This window comes from Balaenoptera musculus, chromosome 14 (assembly GCF_009873245.2).
Source record: "Balaenoptera musculus isolate JJ_BM4_2016_0621 chromosome 14, mBalMus1.pri.v3, whole genome shotgun sequence".
NCBI classification, from domain to species: Eukaryota; Metazoa; Chordata; class Mammalia; order Artiodactyla; family Balaenopteridae; genus Balaenoptera; species Balaenoptera musculus.
The window spans coordinates 62,522,678-62,537,649 of NC_045798.1; the positions used below are offsets into that span (position 1 = coordinate 62,522,678).

A 14,972-nucleotide genomic window follows, 5' to 3' on the forward strand; every position below is an offset into this window, starting at 1 on the left:
GATGCAAAAAAGGCAGCATTCCGGCCCGCTCCAGAGCAGCATGTCACACTACTCCTTGCACCGTATGATTGTTCTGTCCATCCTCAAACGAGTGTAGATGGATTTACTGTAACCCATCTGGTACAACCAAGGAAAAGGATACTTCCTAGTTTCCATCATGGAGGTAAAACATGGCATGGAGGGGCACAGTCCTAGTTCCATCTGGAGAGAGTGGGGGAGGGAGGACCCTGGGAAATGCAGTATCTCTCTCTTCCCCTTGCTGCCCCCGGCAGGTTGAGCTGCCAGAAATTCCAGAGGTCCACGGTGAGACTTCAACACTTTGGGGGTGTGGCGGGAGGCGGGGGGGTCCTAAAACTACCACATTAGCCACATACCATAAAAATGTTATAAATGTATGTGATGACACTTCAGGAACAAAATAATAAATACTACCTGGCAGACTGCTGTTATCTTCACCCCTGTGTTTGTGTGTGTTTTTCCTCTAGTCCATAATGAACGCCAAATATGCCAGGGTTCCACATGAAATTTATGGCAGCTCAGTAAAATAATGCTCAAGACCTGAGGAGGCCGTTTCAGCATTATCGGACTGCGGCCGAGACTGAGTCCCAGGTCCCAGGTCCCCCCGCACCTATGAGAGCAGAAAGAAAGCCTGGACCCCTGAACCTGAAGAGGACGGCACTTCCTCTCATGAGCTGACCCGGAACAAAACACGTGCCCTCAGTGGAGCAGCCTCTTTCTGGCAAGCACACTACCAGGAAAGGAGGCCCAAAGCCAGGCAGGCCACTTGCTCAGGGGCCTCAAGTGCCCACACCCAGGGCAGACGTATCTGACACTCTGACCTGATGCCAGCAGATTCTTCCCCAAAAATCATAGAACACGGGACTGGTTTCTTTGGCTATGAAGCTCCTGCAGAAAAATGACCATATACCAGAAATGCAGTACAAATATTTAATAATTTTTAATTTGCATATATTTTCTCCTCTTACCTATATATTTCTGTGAAACATTTAAAAAGTGAGATCTTAGCTTTTGAGTTCTGTTTGGACTTGTGATTTTCAAACTGTGGGTCATGACCCATTTGTAAACCATAAATTAATTCAATGGGTTATGACCAGCAGTTTTTTTTTTTTTTTTAACATCTTTATTGGAGTATAATTGCTTTACAATGGTATGTTAGTTTCTGTTGTATAACAAAGTGAATCAGCTATATGTATACATATATCCCCATAACTCTTCCCTCTTGCATCTCCCTCCCACCCTCCCTATCCCACCCCTCTAGGTGGTCACAAAGCACTGAGCTGATCTCCCTGTGCTATGCGGCTGCTTCCCACTAGCTATCTATTTTACATTTGGTAGTGTATATATGTCCATGCCACTCTCTCACTTCCTCCCAGCTTACCCTTCCCCCTCCCTGTGTCCTCAAGTCCATTCTCTATGTCTGCGTCTTTATTAGTGTCCTGCCCCTATGTTCTTCAGAACCTTTTTTTTTTTTTTTTAGATTCCATATATATGTGCTAGCATACGGTATCTGTTTTTCTCTTTCTGACTTACTTCACTCTGTATGACAGACTCTAGGTCCATCCACCTCACTACAAATAACTCAATTTCGTTTATTTTTATGGCTGAGTAATATTCCATTGTATATATGTGCCACATCTTCTTTATCCATTCATCTGTTGATGCACACCTAGGTTGCTTCCATGTGCTGGCTATTGTAAATAGAGCTGCAATGAACATTGTGGTACTTGAGTCTTTTTGAATTATGGTTTTCTCAGGGTATATGCCCAGTAGTGGGATTGCTGGGTCATATGGTAGTTCTATTTTTAGTTTTTTAAGGAACTTTCATACTGTTCTCCACAGTGGCTGTATCAATTTACACTCCCACCAACAGTGCAAGAGGGTTCCCTTTCCTCCACACCTTCTCCAGCATTTATTGTTTGCAGATTTTTTGATGATGGCCATTCTGATTGGTGTGAGATGATATCTCATTGTAGTTTTGATTTGCATTTCTCTAATGATTAATGGTGTTGAGCATTCTTTCATGTGTTTGTTGGCAATCTGTATATCTTCTTTGGAGAAATGTCTATTTAGGTCTTCTGCCCACTTTTGGATTGGGTTGTTTGTTTTTTTGATATTGAGCTGCATGAGCTGTTTGTAAATTTTGGAGATTAATCCTTTGTCAGTTGTTTCATTTGCAAATATTTTCTCCCATTCTGAGGGCTGTCTTTTCGTCTTGTTTATGTTTTCCTTTGTTGTGCAAAAGCTTTTAAGTTTCATTAGGTCCCATTTGTTTATTTTTCTTTTTATTTCCATTTCTCTAGGAGCTGGGTCAAAAAGGATCTTGCTGGGGCTTCCCTGGTGGCGCAGTGGTTGAGAATCTGCCTGCCAATGCAGGGGACATGGGTTCGAGCCCTGGTCTGGGAGGATCTCACATGCCGCAGAGCAACTAGGCCCGTGAGCCACAATTACTGAGCCTGCGCGTCTGGAGCCTGTGCTCCGCAACAGGAGAGGCTGCGATAGTGAGAGGCCTGCGCACCACGATGAAGAGTGGCCCCCGCTTGCCACAACTGGAGAAAGCCCTCGCACAGAAATGAAGACCCAACACAGCTATAAATAAATAAATAAATAAATAAATTTATTTTAAAAAAAAATAGGATCTTGCTGTGATTCATGTCATAGAGTGTTCTGCCTATGTTTTCCTCTAAGAATTTTATAGTGTCCGGCCTTACATTTAGGTCTTTAATCCATTTTGAGTTTATTTTTGCGTATGGTGTTAGGGAGTGTTCTAATTTCATTCTTCTACATGTAGCTGTCCAGTTTTCCCAGCACCACTTATTGAAGAGGCTGTCTTTTCTCCATTGTATATTCTTGCCTCCTTTATCAAAAATAAGGTGACCATATGTGCGTGAGATTATCTTTGGGTTTTCTATTCTGTTCCATTGATCTATATTTCTGTTTTTCTGCCAATACCATACTGTCTTGATTACTGTAGCTTTGTAGTATAGTCTGAAGTCAGGGAGCCTGATTCCTCCAGCTCCACTTTTCTTTCTCAAGACTGCTTTGGCTATTCGGGGTCTTTTGTGTTTCCATACAAATTGTGAAATTTTTTGTTCTAGGTCTGTGAAAAGTGCCACTGGTAGTTTGATAGGGATTGCACTGAATCTGTAGATTGCTTTGGGTAGTATAATCATTTTCACAATGTTGATTCTTCCACTCCAAGAACATGGTATATCTCTCCATCTGTTTGTATCATCTTTAATTTCTTTCATCAGTGTCTTACTGTTTTCTGCATACATGACCAGCAGTTTTTAATTACATAGAATTGAGTAAAATAATAGGGTAGTAATGTTTTATTAAACTTTTGTTTTATGCATGTGTGTACTGGGTGGCAGTGTAAAATGTATTTTGTACTGAGGGTTACATTCAAAAAAATGTAGACACCACTGATATATACCACCATCCCCATTGTGTCAGGGGAACCTTGGATTGTTCTGTCTGGGCTGCAGAAGCTTTGGCCGTTAGCCAACACCTCCTTCATGGATGTATGGCAAAGCTATATCATTCCCAGGAGAAAATTTATAAAAGCCCCAAGTGGCGGAGAAACACATAAAGCAAGGGATGTTCTGCAATTTCTATGTCCTATACAGTGGGGAAACTCTTGTGTGCTTGCTCCTTTGTCAGAGACAATTGAAGAAAGGAAGAAGCTCACCTCCAGTGTTTGTCAAGAGAAAGGAAAGTTGTAACTTGGTGTCACCACTGTCAACCAGCTTGGGTAGAAGAGGGAGGCTGGTCCCTCAAAGGAGGCACAGCGACCAGTTCCATGGGGCCTGACAGTGGACAGACCTCTCTGTGTCCACCCCTCCTGAGACTCACAGCGTGGCAGTGCTCAGCTGCCCTGGACCTTTGAAACAGTTCAAGGGGAGAGGCCTCGCCATCTGAGAGCGGGCAACCAGTGTGAGTTTTATGTTACCCTAATGTTCTCTTGAGTAGAAAATAAAGAGATTTGATCAAAAGCACTTTGCTGTCTGTATCTCCAAGTAACGACTCTCTCACTCACTGCCTTACAAACAGAACCGGTTCATCGGTTTGGGTCCTGGCAACAACCCAGATCTTTGGACAAAAATCTCCACAAAGCACTCCTTCATCCAGAGTCACCGGGAAATGGAGGCTTCCAGATGAATAAGATTTTCCATAAAACTAACTTACCCCATTAAGTATAGAATTTTTTTTAATCTTAAAGGAAAGGAAGGGAAGAGAAGGGGAGGGGAGGGAGTCCTCTAAAGCATGCCAGATCCCCCCAGGCCACCCAGCCCACCACCCTGCGGAGCACCACGACTGGCCCCTGCATCTTTCCCACCACCGCAGCTCAGTGGTCTCTGAGCCAGGCTCTGCCTCCCTGTCACCGCACAGGCCCTGCTTGCTGCCTTCCCACAGACACCTGGGTGTTCCTCCCCCGACCAAAGCCATCTCTTCCTCGAGTTGAGGGACGCTTCAAGATCTCCTCCTCCATGACGCTGCCCCTCTGTTTTTGCCAGTCGTCCCAAGCTCCCCTCTCCCGTGAGCTCTTTCAGTATCATACGTGTCACAAAACTTAGTATTTTATTATATTTTGTTTGCTGTTTCATTCATAAATCTTATCTCTTGAATGGCTTCCTAAGAGCTTTAGGACAAAGATATCATTTACTTCTTGGGGATCGTTCCATAACTTTACAGCAGAGGGTTCTGTGGACCATTAAAAACAAACAAAACCAGTAAACTGTCCTTGTCTGTGTGGGAGTGTTTTGTCCACCCTCTGTCTTCAGAGAGAAACAACATGTACCTTTCTTTTAAAAAGTCTTCAAACTCTTTGCAGTTCTTGCGGCCATTGTTCAGATGCTGGATGATGGTCTCATAGCCAGTGCTGCTGAGGATGTCTGAACTCTGGTGAGAAAAACAACACTGTGTGAGATGGGGAGCGCGGTGACGGCAGCCCCGAGGCCTGAAGCGTGGACAGGGCAGGACACGGGGAAGCTGGCCATGGGGAGTTGCTGAAACACTTACCTCCAAGGCACACGTGACCAAAAAGGACAAAATAGAAGAAGTTCAGAGTGCATGTAACTGTGGAAGAGTTTTTAAAATTATGAAACTATAGGGCCACGAAACAGGAAGGAAGTGACAGAGGACTGAGAGGCACATGGACGAGGGAGCTGGCTGGGATTAGGGCCCCTCCCTGGGTCCCCACATGCCTTGATCAGGCCAGGCAGGGAGGATGGGAGGATGTCTGAGCCCCCTTCTGTCCTTCTGCTGAGTGACCCTCTATGCCACGGGGGGAAACTCAGTTACACCACAGGTCCATTTTAACCAGGGATACACAGTGTTCACTGTGTCCTCACACCTGTCACAGAGCTTGACCCTGACATCTCTTCCCAAAGCCAAGAAGCCTGGTGTGAGGGTCGAGGGCACTGTTGAGCCAGGCCCCAGGAGACGGAGAGGGAGGCCAGCTTCCCACTGTAGCGGGAAGCTGAGCCCAGCAGCCAGCAGGCCCCGGATGGGCTGGCCCCACTTTGGGGGAAAGGAATTTTTTAAAATTTTAAGCTAGCCATTTATTCCTATTTTATTCTACTGCGTGCTCTGGAGTTGGAGGAAGCTGCCTGGGTCTCCCAAAGCAGTCGTCCCGGATGCCGTATATTTTAAAAATCAAAGTCCCCTCAGCTCCCCAAACCAACAAATCAGGAGCTTTAATGAAAACCCCTAAAGTGTCCCCTAATGTGGCTGGTTCCCTGGTTTCTACCCCCCAAGTGCATATAATAGGTGGTCTGATCCAGACTCCAGTCCCTTAGGGAGGTTGGTTAGGCTGCCACTGGGTGTGCCCTGGGGAGCTTTGAACTGACCCAGCCCCAGCCTAGCCTCCCTACCCTCCATCTGCTGAGGAAGGTGCTTCTCTGCCATTGGGTGGGGGTGGGACCCCCTGAAGATACCTCTCTGCCCAGCCCTGGACACTAGAGAAGCAGAATTTCTCTCTTCCATTTGCTGCCACTCCTCATGGCCTGGCTGAGCAGACAGGGGTCCAAAGAGGCTGATTTCAACCTCAGAAACTTAACTGGCCATAACTCACACTGCATTTTAAAAAGTGGATTATTATAAGTATAATAAATTTTATACATGGGCATACAAATAAATCTTAGTTAGAAATACATTTAATTCTATGGGTTCTGGCTACTGTTTGAGCATAGATTTCGGCCTTGGGAAGCCTAAAGAAATAGCCTCCACCAAAGCTTCATTTCTCCACCCACCCCCTCCAAACACGCTCTTCTGTCTCAGCGGGGTAGGCTTCTAACTGCCCCCTGAAATGCAGTGCTCAGTGGCAACTCTAAGACGATGCTTACATTATCCCCTCCTGAATCCAAATTCAGCCCCTCCACCCCCAAGGTTTCTGGAAGCCTTCCGTGAGTAGCCCTAATGCTCCCTCTTCTGGGCTCTCAGACTGCCCAGCTTTTGAATTTGCTGTTTGCTACCCACCTTGTGAGTAGCCTTGTTGGCCCAACACTACTGCAAGTGCCTGCAGCTTCTTCCAAGTCTCAGACCAGTCCTGCACACACACACACACACACACACACACACACACACACCCCAAAAATTTAGCTTAAGATTATGCAAACCAAAGGTCAACAGTAAAATTCTGTGAGATGAAAATGTCTATTGTGTTCCCAGCCAGATGCATTAGAAGAGAACGATGAAAACAAAGGCTCCTGAGTGAATGAGGGAATGAATGGGTACAAAGGGTCAATGTCAATATTGGTTTGTAGACAGAAGTGCTTTGGTCTTCCCAGAGAAGTACACTTAGGTTCTCTGTTTTATGATATTCATTTGGAAAAGGTGGTTTCCTTTTTCTTAATTAAGGGTGTGGACACTCTTTGAACTGGGCAGGGAGGGTGGAGCTAGAACAAGATTTCCTGGAAACAAACCAAATCACCAGGCCTCCTGGCCACCAGCCTTAAAAAACCACAACTGCTGCTTCAGAGGAGTGACTGGACTCCAGAGGCAACCAAGAAAAAAAATCTCCAAGAGAAAACAAAGAGTGCCTAAGTCCAAGTGCAAAGAGGCAGGGGATTTGGCCTGGAAACTCCTTCCCATGCTACTCAGAAAGCACTGCTGAGAAGCTCTGACTGGCAGATGCAGAATAAGAGGGCCAAGCAGGAAAGAAAACTGCATGAGCGCCAAGATGGCACAGCAGATTTGCCATCAAAAATGAGTATGGTGGGGCTTCCCTGGTGGCGCAGTGGTTGAGAATCTGCCTGCTAATGCAGGGGACACGGGTTCAAGCCCTGGTCTGGGAAGATCCCACATGCCACGGAGCGGCTGGGCCCGTGAGCCACAACTACTGAGCCTGCGCGTCTGGAGCCTGTGCCCCGCAACGGGAGGGGCCGCGATAGTGAAAGGCCCGCGCACCGCGATGAAGAGCGGTCCCCGCACCGCGATGAAGAGTGGCCCCCACTTGCCGCAACTAGAGAAAGCCCTCGCACGAACCGAAGACCCAGCATAGACAAAAATAAATTAAAAAAAAAAAAAAAATGAGTATGGCAAACCCATAACTCCACATCCTGCTTCACAGTAGCCCTGACTTCTGTCCCCTCGTTTTCCCATGCTAGTCTCTCCCCATCCTCCAAATGGGCAGTGTACATTTATACCTCAGGACCATTGCACATGATTTTCCCACAGTGGGAATGGCATTTCCTCCATCTTCACTTAAATCCCACCTCTGTTTCAGGGCCACTTCAAATCCCAAGTCCTCTCTGAAATCCTCCTCAAATAATTTGTCCTACAGTCTCCTCTTCCTCTTCAGAGTACCTGGAGTGTTTAATGACGTCTCCTCTCATTTGGCTTTTATTATATATTATTTTGTGTCGTTAGTTAATATCTTTTAAAAATTAGTTAAAGCGTATCTGGATTATACCCAACCTTTATCATCCACAATAGCTCCTACATTAATGGTGCTTAAGAAATGTCTGTTAATTGTATGTCAACTACAGACAAGGTACTAAAAAGTTTACAGAGTCAGCATACGATGGAGTTCTTGTAATCAAAGAGACTATCGTTCATTTTGGGAGTCAGTAAAAGATACACACATAAAACAAATGTGTATGCATAAAAAAAAATGAGAGACTAAAACAGAGTATAAAACTATACAGAGAAAATATATAATGAATAAGGTGGAAAAGAGAAAATAGGCTAGAGTCATCAGAAAAGAGAAGACATAAGATTTAAATTGAGTCTTTTAAAGTGACTGGGATTCACACGAGAAATCAGAAGACATTTCAAACCAATTGACGGTGAAGAAAACAACACATCAAAATTTATGAGATGCAGAAAAACAGTGCTTTTTCTACAGGGAATTTTCCTCTAGGGAAAATCTTCCTATGGGGAAATTTGTAGCTCCAAATGCTAATATTAGAAAAGAAAAAAACGTTTTAAAATTAACGACCTACGCTTTCACTTTATGGAACTACGAAAAGAAGAACAAATTTAAATATGCAGTAACTAGAAGAAAGGAAATAAAAATAGTAGAACACAATGAAATACACTAGAAATGGCCAAACAGGGACTTCCCTGGTGTTCCAGTGGCTAAGGCTCCATGCTCCCAATGCAGGGGGCCCAGATTCGATCCCTGGTCAGGGAACTAGATCCCACATGCTGCAACTAAGAGTTCGCATGCCACAACTAAAGAGTCCACATGCCACAACTAAAGATTCGCATGCCACAACTAAAGATTCCACATGCCACAACTAAAGATCCCACATGCTGCAACAAAGATCCCGTGTGCCACAACCAAGACCCAGCACAGCCAAATAAATAAAAATAAATTAATTTTTTAAAAAAAGATAAATGGACAAACAATAAAGAAAATTAATGAAACCAGAAGTTAGTCCCTTGAAAAGCTTAATAAAATTGGAAAACCTATAGCTGGGTTGATCAAAAAACAAGAGAGACAGAAAGAAAAAACACAAATTATCAATGTCCTCAATCTGACAAAGGACATCTACAGAAACCTAGAGCTAACAACTTAATGGTGAAAAGACTGAATACTTTCCTCCTAACAAGGAGGAAATAAAGCAAGAAAAAGATAAAGAACATACTTGTTGGAAAGGAAATAGTAAAACTGCCTTTATTTTCAGACAACATGATTGTGTTCACAGAAATTTACCTCCCAGAATGACTAGAACTAATAAATTTAACAGCATTGCAGGGCACAAAGTCAATACACAGAAATCAATTACATTTCTATATACCAGTAGCAAAAAAAAATTAAACATCATTTAAATGGCATTAAGGATATAAAATATTCAGGAATAAATGCTTAAAAGGTTATACAATACAAGATTTCTTCACTGAAAATTACAATGTTTTGCTGAAAGAAATGAAAATAAAGGTAGACCATGTTTGTGGATTGAAAGAGTAAATATTGTTAAAACATCAATTTTCTCCAAATTGATCTACAGATTCAACACAATCCCATCAAAATCCCAAAAGTCTTTTCTGTAGAAATTTGCCAGTTAGCCTAAAATTTATATGGAATTAAAGGACCTAGAACAAACAGTTCTTTTAAAAGAAGAAAGAGCTGGAGAATTCATACCACCTGACTTCAAAACTTGCAGGGAAGTTATAGTAATCAAAACAGTACAGTACTGATCTGAGGACAGACAAGTAGATCAACGGAACAGAATACAACCTAGGAATAGACTCACATGTCAATTGACTTTCCAAAAGGTGCCAAAGCCATTCAGTGGGAGAAATGACAGTTTTTTCCACAAGTGGTCCTGGGACAACTACATAAAGCTGGGGAGAGAAGAGTCTTTGCTCACTGCCCCCACTGCTCCCACTGCACACAATGCACACACAATTAATGTGAGATGGGTCACTGACTCAGATGCAAAACCAAAATATAAAGTTTTGGTTTATCAGTATAGGCAAATACCTTTGAGGCCCTGAGGCAGGAAAAGATATCCTAGAGAGGACACAAAAAATACGAACTGCTAAAGAAAAAACTGAAAAACTGGACTTCATCAAAATTAAAAACCTCTGCTCATCAAAGGAGATTATTAAGAAAATTAAATGGCAAGCCACATGCTGGGAGAAGATATTCACAATACATATGTCTGTCAAAGGACTGGTAACCAGAACATATAAATAACTTCAAATTAATAAAAATATAAGCAACCCAATAAAAACTGGGCATAATACTTGAACTTCATAAACACTTCATAAAAGACATTCCTTTGGCCAAAAAACTCATGAAAAGTCGCTTAACATGACAGGGAAATTCAAACTAAGTCACAATGATATCTACTTCATGCCCACTAGAACAGCTGAAATTAAAAAGTCAACATTGAATGTAGGCAAGGATGTTGAACTAGCAGAACTCTCATTCTGGGAGTGTGAAAATGGTACAATCATTTTGAAAAAATGGGAATTTCTCAAAAAGCTAAACATGCACATATCATATGACCCAAAGTTCTACTCCAAAGCATTTACCCAAGTGAAAGAAAAACATATGTCCACAAAAAGACCTCTACAAGAAGGTTCATAGGCCTTTTATTCACAATAGCCCTAAACTGGAAACAACCCAATGCCTAACAATCGATGGATGATAAACAATGTGTGGTATATTCATACAATGGAATACTACTCAGCAATAAAAAGGAAAGAACTACTGACAGTGAAACAACATGGATGAATCTCAAAAACATTATGTTAATGAAAGGTGCTAGATGCAAAAAGTATTTACTGTATGATCCCGTTTATATGAAGTTCTAGGACAGGAAAGCAGTTCTAGGGCTTACTTCTATGGTAAAAGAAGTAAGAACAGTGATTGTCTGAGTCAGGGGAGAAATTGAGGGGGTACTGGGAAGAGCCATGAGGGAACTTCCTGGAATGATAGAAACACATCTAATCAAGATCTTTCCATAGAGGTGTGAGTTGTACAGGAATATGCAGTTTTCAAAACTCAATCTGTGCACTTCATCTTATGTAAATTACACCTCAAAAAATTAAAAGCCAAAAAAAAATTGATTAGGAGTCAGAAGAATAATGGGAGGGAGGCAGTCACTAGAAGGAACAGAGGAAGATAAGCCTTGAAAATGGATCTGGTCTTGGAGTCCTGGGTGAGGCAGGGAGATGAAAAAGAAGGAGGGGCAGATCCAAGCATCCAGCAACCTCCCAAAGACCCAGAATGTAAGGTTTAATAATGCTCAAATTATAAAGAGGTAAATAGTATTCAAGTTTTAATCAGTGGATTAGTATTTTAATCATAAAGCCACTTAAGGGACTTCCCTGGTGGTCCAGTGGTTAAGAATCTGCCTTCCAATGCAGGGGACGCGGGTTCAATCCCTGGTCAGGGAACTAAGATCCCACATGCCACAGGGCAGCTAAGCCCATGTGCCGCAACTACTGAGCCTGCACACCACAACTACTGAGCCTACGCGCTCTGGAGCCTGCACGCCACAGCTAGAGAGAAGCCTGCACGCTGCAACGAAGATCCTGGGTGCCACAACTAAGACCCAATGCAGCCAAATAAATAAATTAATTTTAAAAAAATAAATAAAGCCACTTAAATTTCTTTAAGACAAAAATTTTGCCAGGTCCAGCAATGAGCACATGTGTGCCACATCCAGGAGATGTGTGAGCCAAAGAATAATAAAAACAGTCTTGCTGTGATGCTTGCTGTGATGACCAGGTGGGGTTGTGGGTTCAGAGAAGGAAATCTCCGTGGGCTGCCTGGTGGAGGATAACTCCACTGCCGCCAGCTCCCCCAACCCACCCCTAACACTCAGGTCTGGTCTCCCTCAATCCAGGCACATGTACTCCTTCTTCCTGCCCAGCCCTGAGGCTCATGTTGCAGGGGCCTCTGAGAACTTGTTTCCAGAGACCTTTTCTACCATGTGGCCACTAGGCAGAAGGGGAAGGCAGAGGGGAAGCAAAAGATACCTGCAGCCTCCAAAGCCACCATCAGAATTACAGGTGCTACCACCAGAGCATCCCCACATCCAGTTCTGTGCTGCACCTCACGTCCATCCTATCATGGCATCTGCTACACGGTTTCAGTTTCTCTAGATGTGGGCTCCAAGGACCACCTGTGCCAGAATCATCCAAGCAGCTTGGTAAACAGGCAGTCCCCCAGGTCTCACCCCAGGCCTGCTGATTCTGAACCCTGGGTGGGGGAGTCTCCACTTTTTACACTCTTCCAAGGACTGTAATGCCGTTAGAGAACTGCTGCCATAGAAATTACAAAAGACGATAGAACAATCCTGGCTCCTGCCTTGAGGAAAGCAGGATACTTGCACGTGAAACTAGAGAACACAGCAGAATGGGGCAGGAAAGAATGACTGTTAGTAAATGCAAAGGAGAAGAGGCCAGGGAAGACTCTCCATGGTTTGCATTTCATTTTATAACCTCCAATTTTGAGTAAAAAATGCAAATCGGCATTGGTGCCCTTTGGAAGCCCAGAGAGCCCCCTTAGAATGGGGAGAAGGCACTGACTTTGCATTACACACAAAGGTTGAGTTTGTTTGAAGACTGGCCATGGGATGTGTTAATGTACTGTACTTTGCATTAAAGGACCACAGTATGCTCCACATAAACACAGTGAGACAGGAGCTATTTCCACGTTTACAGCTGGAGAAAATAAGACACAACGAAAAGAAGTTCTCCTTATCACTTCCTCCAACCACAATGAAAGATTTGAACTCTCAACCAACAATATTATTCAAATCTCCGTTATTTATTAAAAACCATATGGCAACAGAAGACTTGGGATAAAGACCGAGGACTTCATTTTACCTCCCTCTATTCTCAACCTTGATCTTTCTTTCCTATCTCTTTTACTGGAAGAGGTAAAACCAAATGGATCAAACTCACCTTATCTGCAAATATGTATTGATTATTGTTAATTAATATTAATAATTCGGGCTAATATACAGTGAATGTTTGCTGTGTTCCAAATAGCATACCAAGTATTTTGCATGGGACATTTTGCTTAATTCTTATAACAATCCTATGACATAAGTATAATTATTATCTTCATTTTACAGGACAAGAAACTGTGGCTCTGTACTCTGAAACCACTCGACCACACAGCTTCTCTTGTTTGAGGATAAGAACCAAATCTAACTTTTTGCCAGTTAGCCTACTTCCCTACCGTTCTAAATGGGACATACGCAGGCTTTAACACCACACTTGGGTTTGAGCCCTGGTTCTACCACACACAAGCTACGTGACTTGGAGCTAAGTAGCTCAATCCCTCCTTACTAGACTATAAAATGGGGATATTGGAAGGACCAAATGAGATAATGTGCTTTGAGATTATCAAGTGCTTCACAAACTAAAGGAATTAAGACAGACACATCAAGATTTTTCAAGACCAGGCCACATAAACAAAAAAGCATATGTGTTTGAACAATACAATTTTTTTTTCACTGAAAGCAGACAACAGTGAAATAAATGTAACCGTTAGCTATTCAAAAGTAAGTATGTCGTCATCTGAGGAAGCAGCTGGAAAGGTGTCAGGGATACCTCAGCAAAGGATATGGAAACTACCATTTTCAGGCATGAAAAACCTAAAGTCAAAGTCACTACAATGGTTGTGCCCTTAAGCCTTCTCTTAAGCAATAATAATGCATTGTGAAGGCAAGAATAAGACCCCACCCCAGTTCCCACGCCAGCCTTGTTCTACGAGCCCACAGCCCCAGCTCTGTCTAGACTGGATCCACACTTGACATTTTCACATGTCTAAGTGTCCCTCCTGTCAAGTCAGCAGGTCAAATGCAAAAGCAACTCTACCCAACTGAAAATACTTTAAGTGAAAGTAAAACCTGAGAAAGTGTGCAATGCAAAAACTCCGTATAAGGAAAAAAAATGACTAGAAGGATGTGCACCCAAATGTTGAAAGCAATTCTCTTCTTAGTGTGCTTCCGTATTTTCTACATTTTCTATAATATCCTTACATTGTTTTTATAATCTGAAGTCTTTCTCCCTACGTCCATCCCTTAAAGATGGCAAATTGAAGTCTTGTTTCTCTCTCATCTGTTCCCAGGCCCCACTAAAATAACAAATGATCCACAGCAACAGCAGAAAATAGGAAAGGGCCCAATGAGGAAGGTGCACATTTGTAGGAATTTCTGTAATATAAAAAACAGATAGGACTAGATGGGCAGGGGTCAGAAGCCAGTATTCCCAAACTACGCAAAACAGAAGAAAGTCCACAAACATTCCCAGCAAAGCCCTAGAAAATCCCAAGCTCAAATCAGCAGGGGCTGAAACTGCAGCAGCCATGGAAATACTGGGAGGGTGTCTGTAGGACACCGGGAACCCAGCCAGTGCCCTGCCCCAGAACAGCTAATTCTGACTTTTGTACCAGAGCCACAGCTGGTGAGGACCCCACCCTGCAGCAGGCTCCGCGCAAGGGCACGGAGACCAGAACAGCAATGGGGCGCTGTCCCTAGGCACCATCAAAGCTTGCACACTAAAAACTGAAGGGAAAAAAGGTTCTGCACAATTCTCAAGTCCTGTAAATGCCCTTCACTTCCAGGGTAACACCTTTCCCACTTTCTTACTCCAGACAGAGGCAAAAATATCAGAAACTGTCATTATTTTTGGATTATATACCTACCTACTTTGAAAACCAGAGATTATCAAGTGAAAAGCTAGGAATTGAATTAAATATTTTTTAAAAAATCAACAGTTTTCTTATATATCAGTAATAACCACTTAAAATATAGTTTAAAATACAAAATCCTATTCATAATGCCAATAAAACCTATAAAATACCTAGGAATAAGCCTTTTTGAAGGAAAATTATAAAACATTACTAAAAAAATACAAAGATCTCAAAACATCTAGAAATATATCCTAGTCCAAGATGGGAAAGTCCAATATTGGAAAGATTCAATTCTCCCCACATAAACCTATCAAGTTAAAATAATTCCAATCAAGGGACTTCC

General features: G+C 42.9%; 1 protein-coding gene across 1 annotated transcript in view; it reads right to left on the reverse strand.

Annotated features, from left to right (window-relative positions):
- Positions 1-14,972, reverse strand: part of PSTPIP2 (proline-serine-threonine phosphatase interacting protein 2) — a 93,965-nt gene that overhangs the window by 40,112 nt on the left and 38,881 nt on the right. The window contains exon 2 of the mRNA XM_036874979.1: positions 4,820-4,920. Coding sequence (XP_036730874.1) covers positions 4,820-4,920 — 101 coding nt within the window. The remainder of the gene's footprint in view (positions 1-4,819; positions 4,921-14,972) is intronic.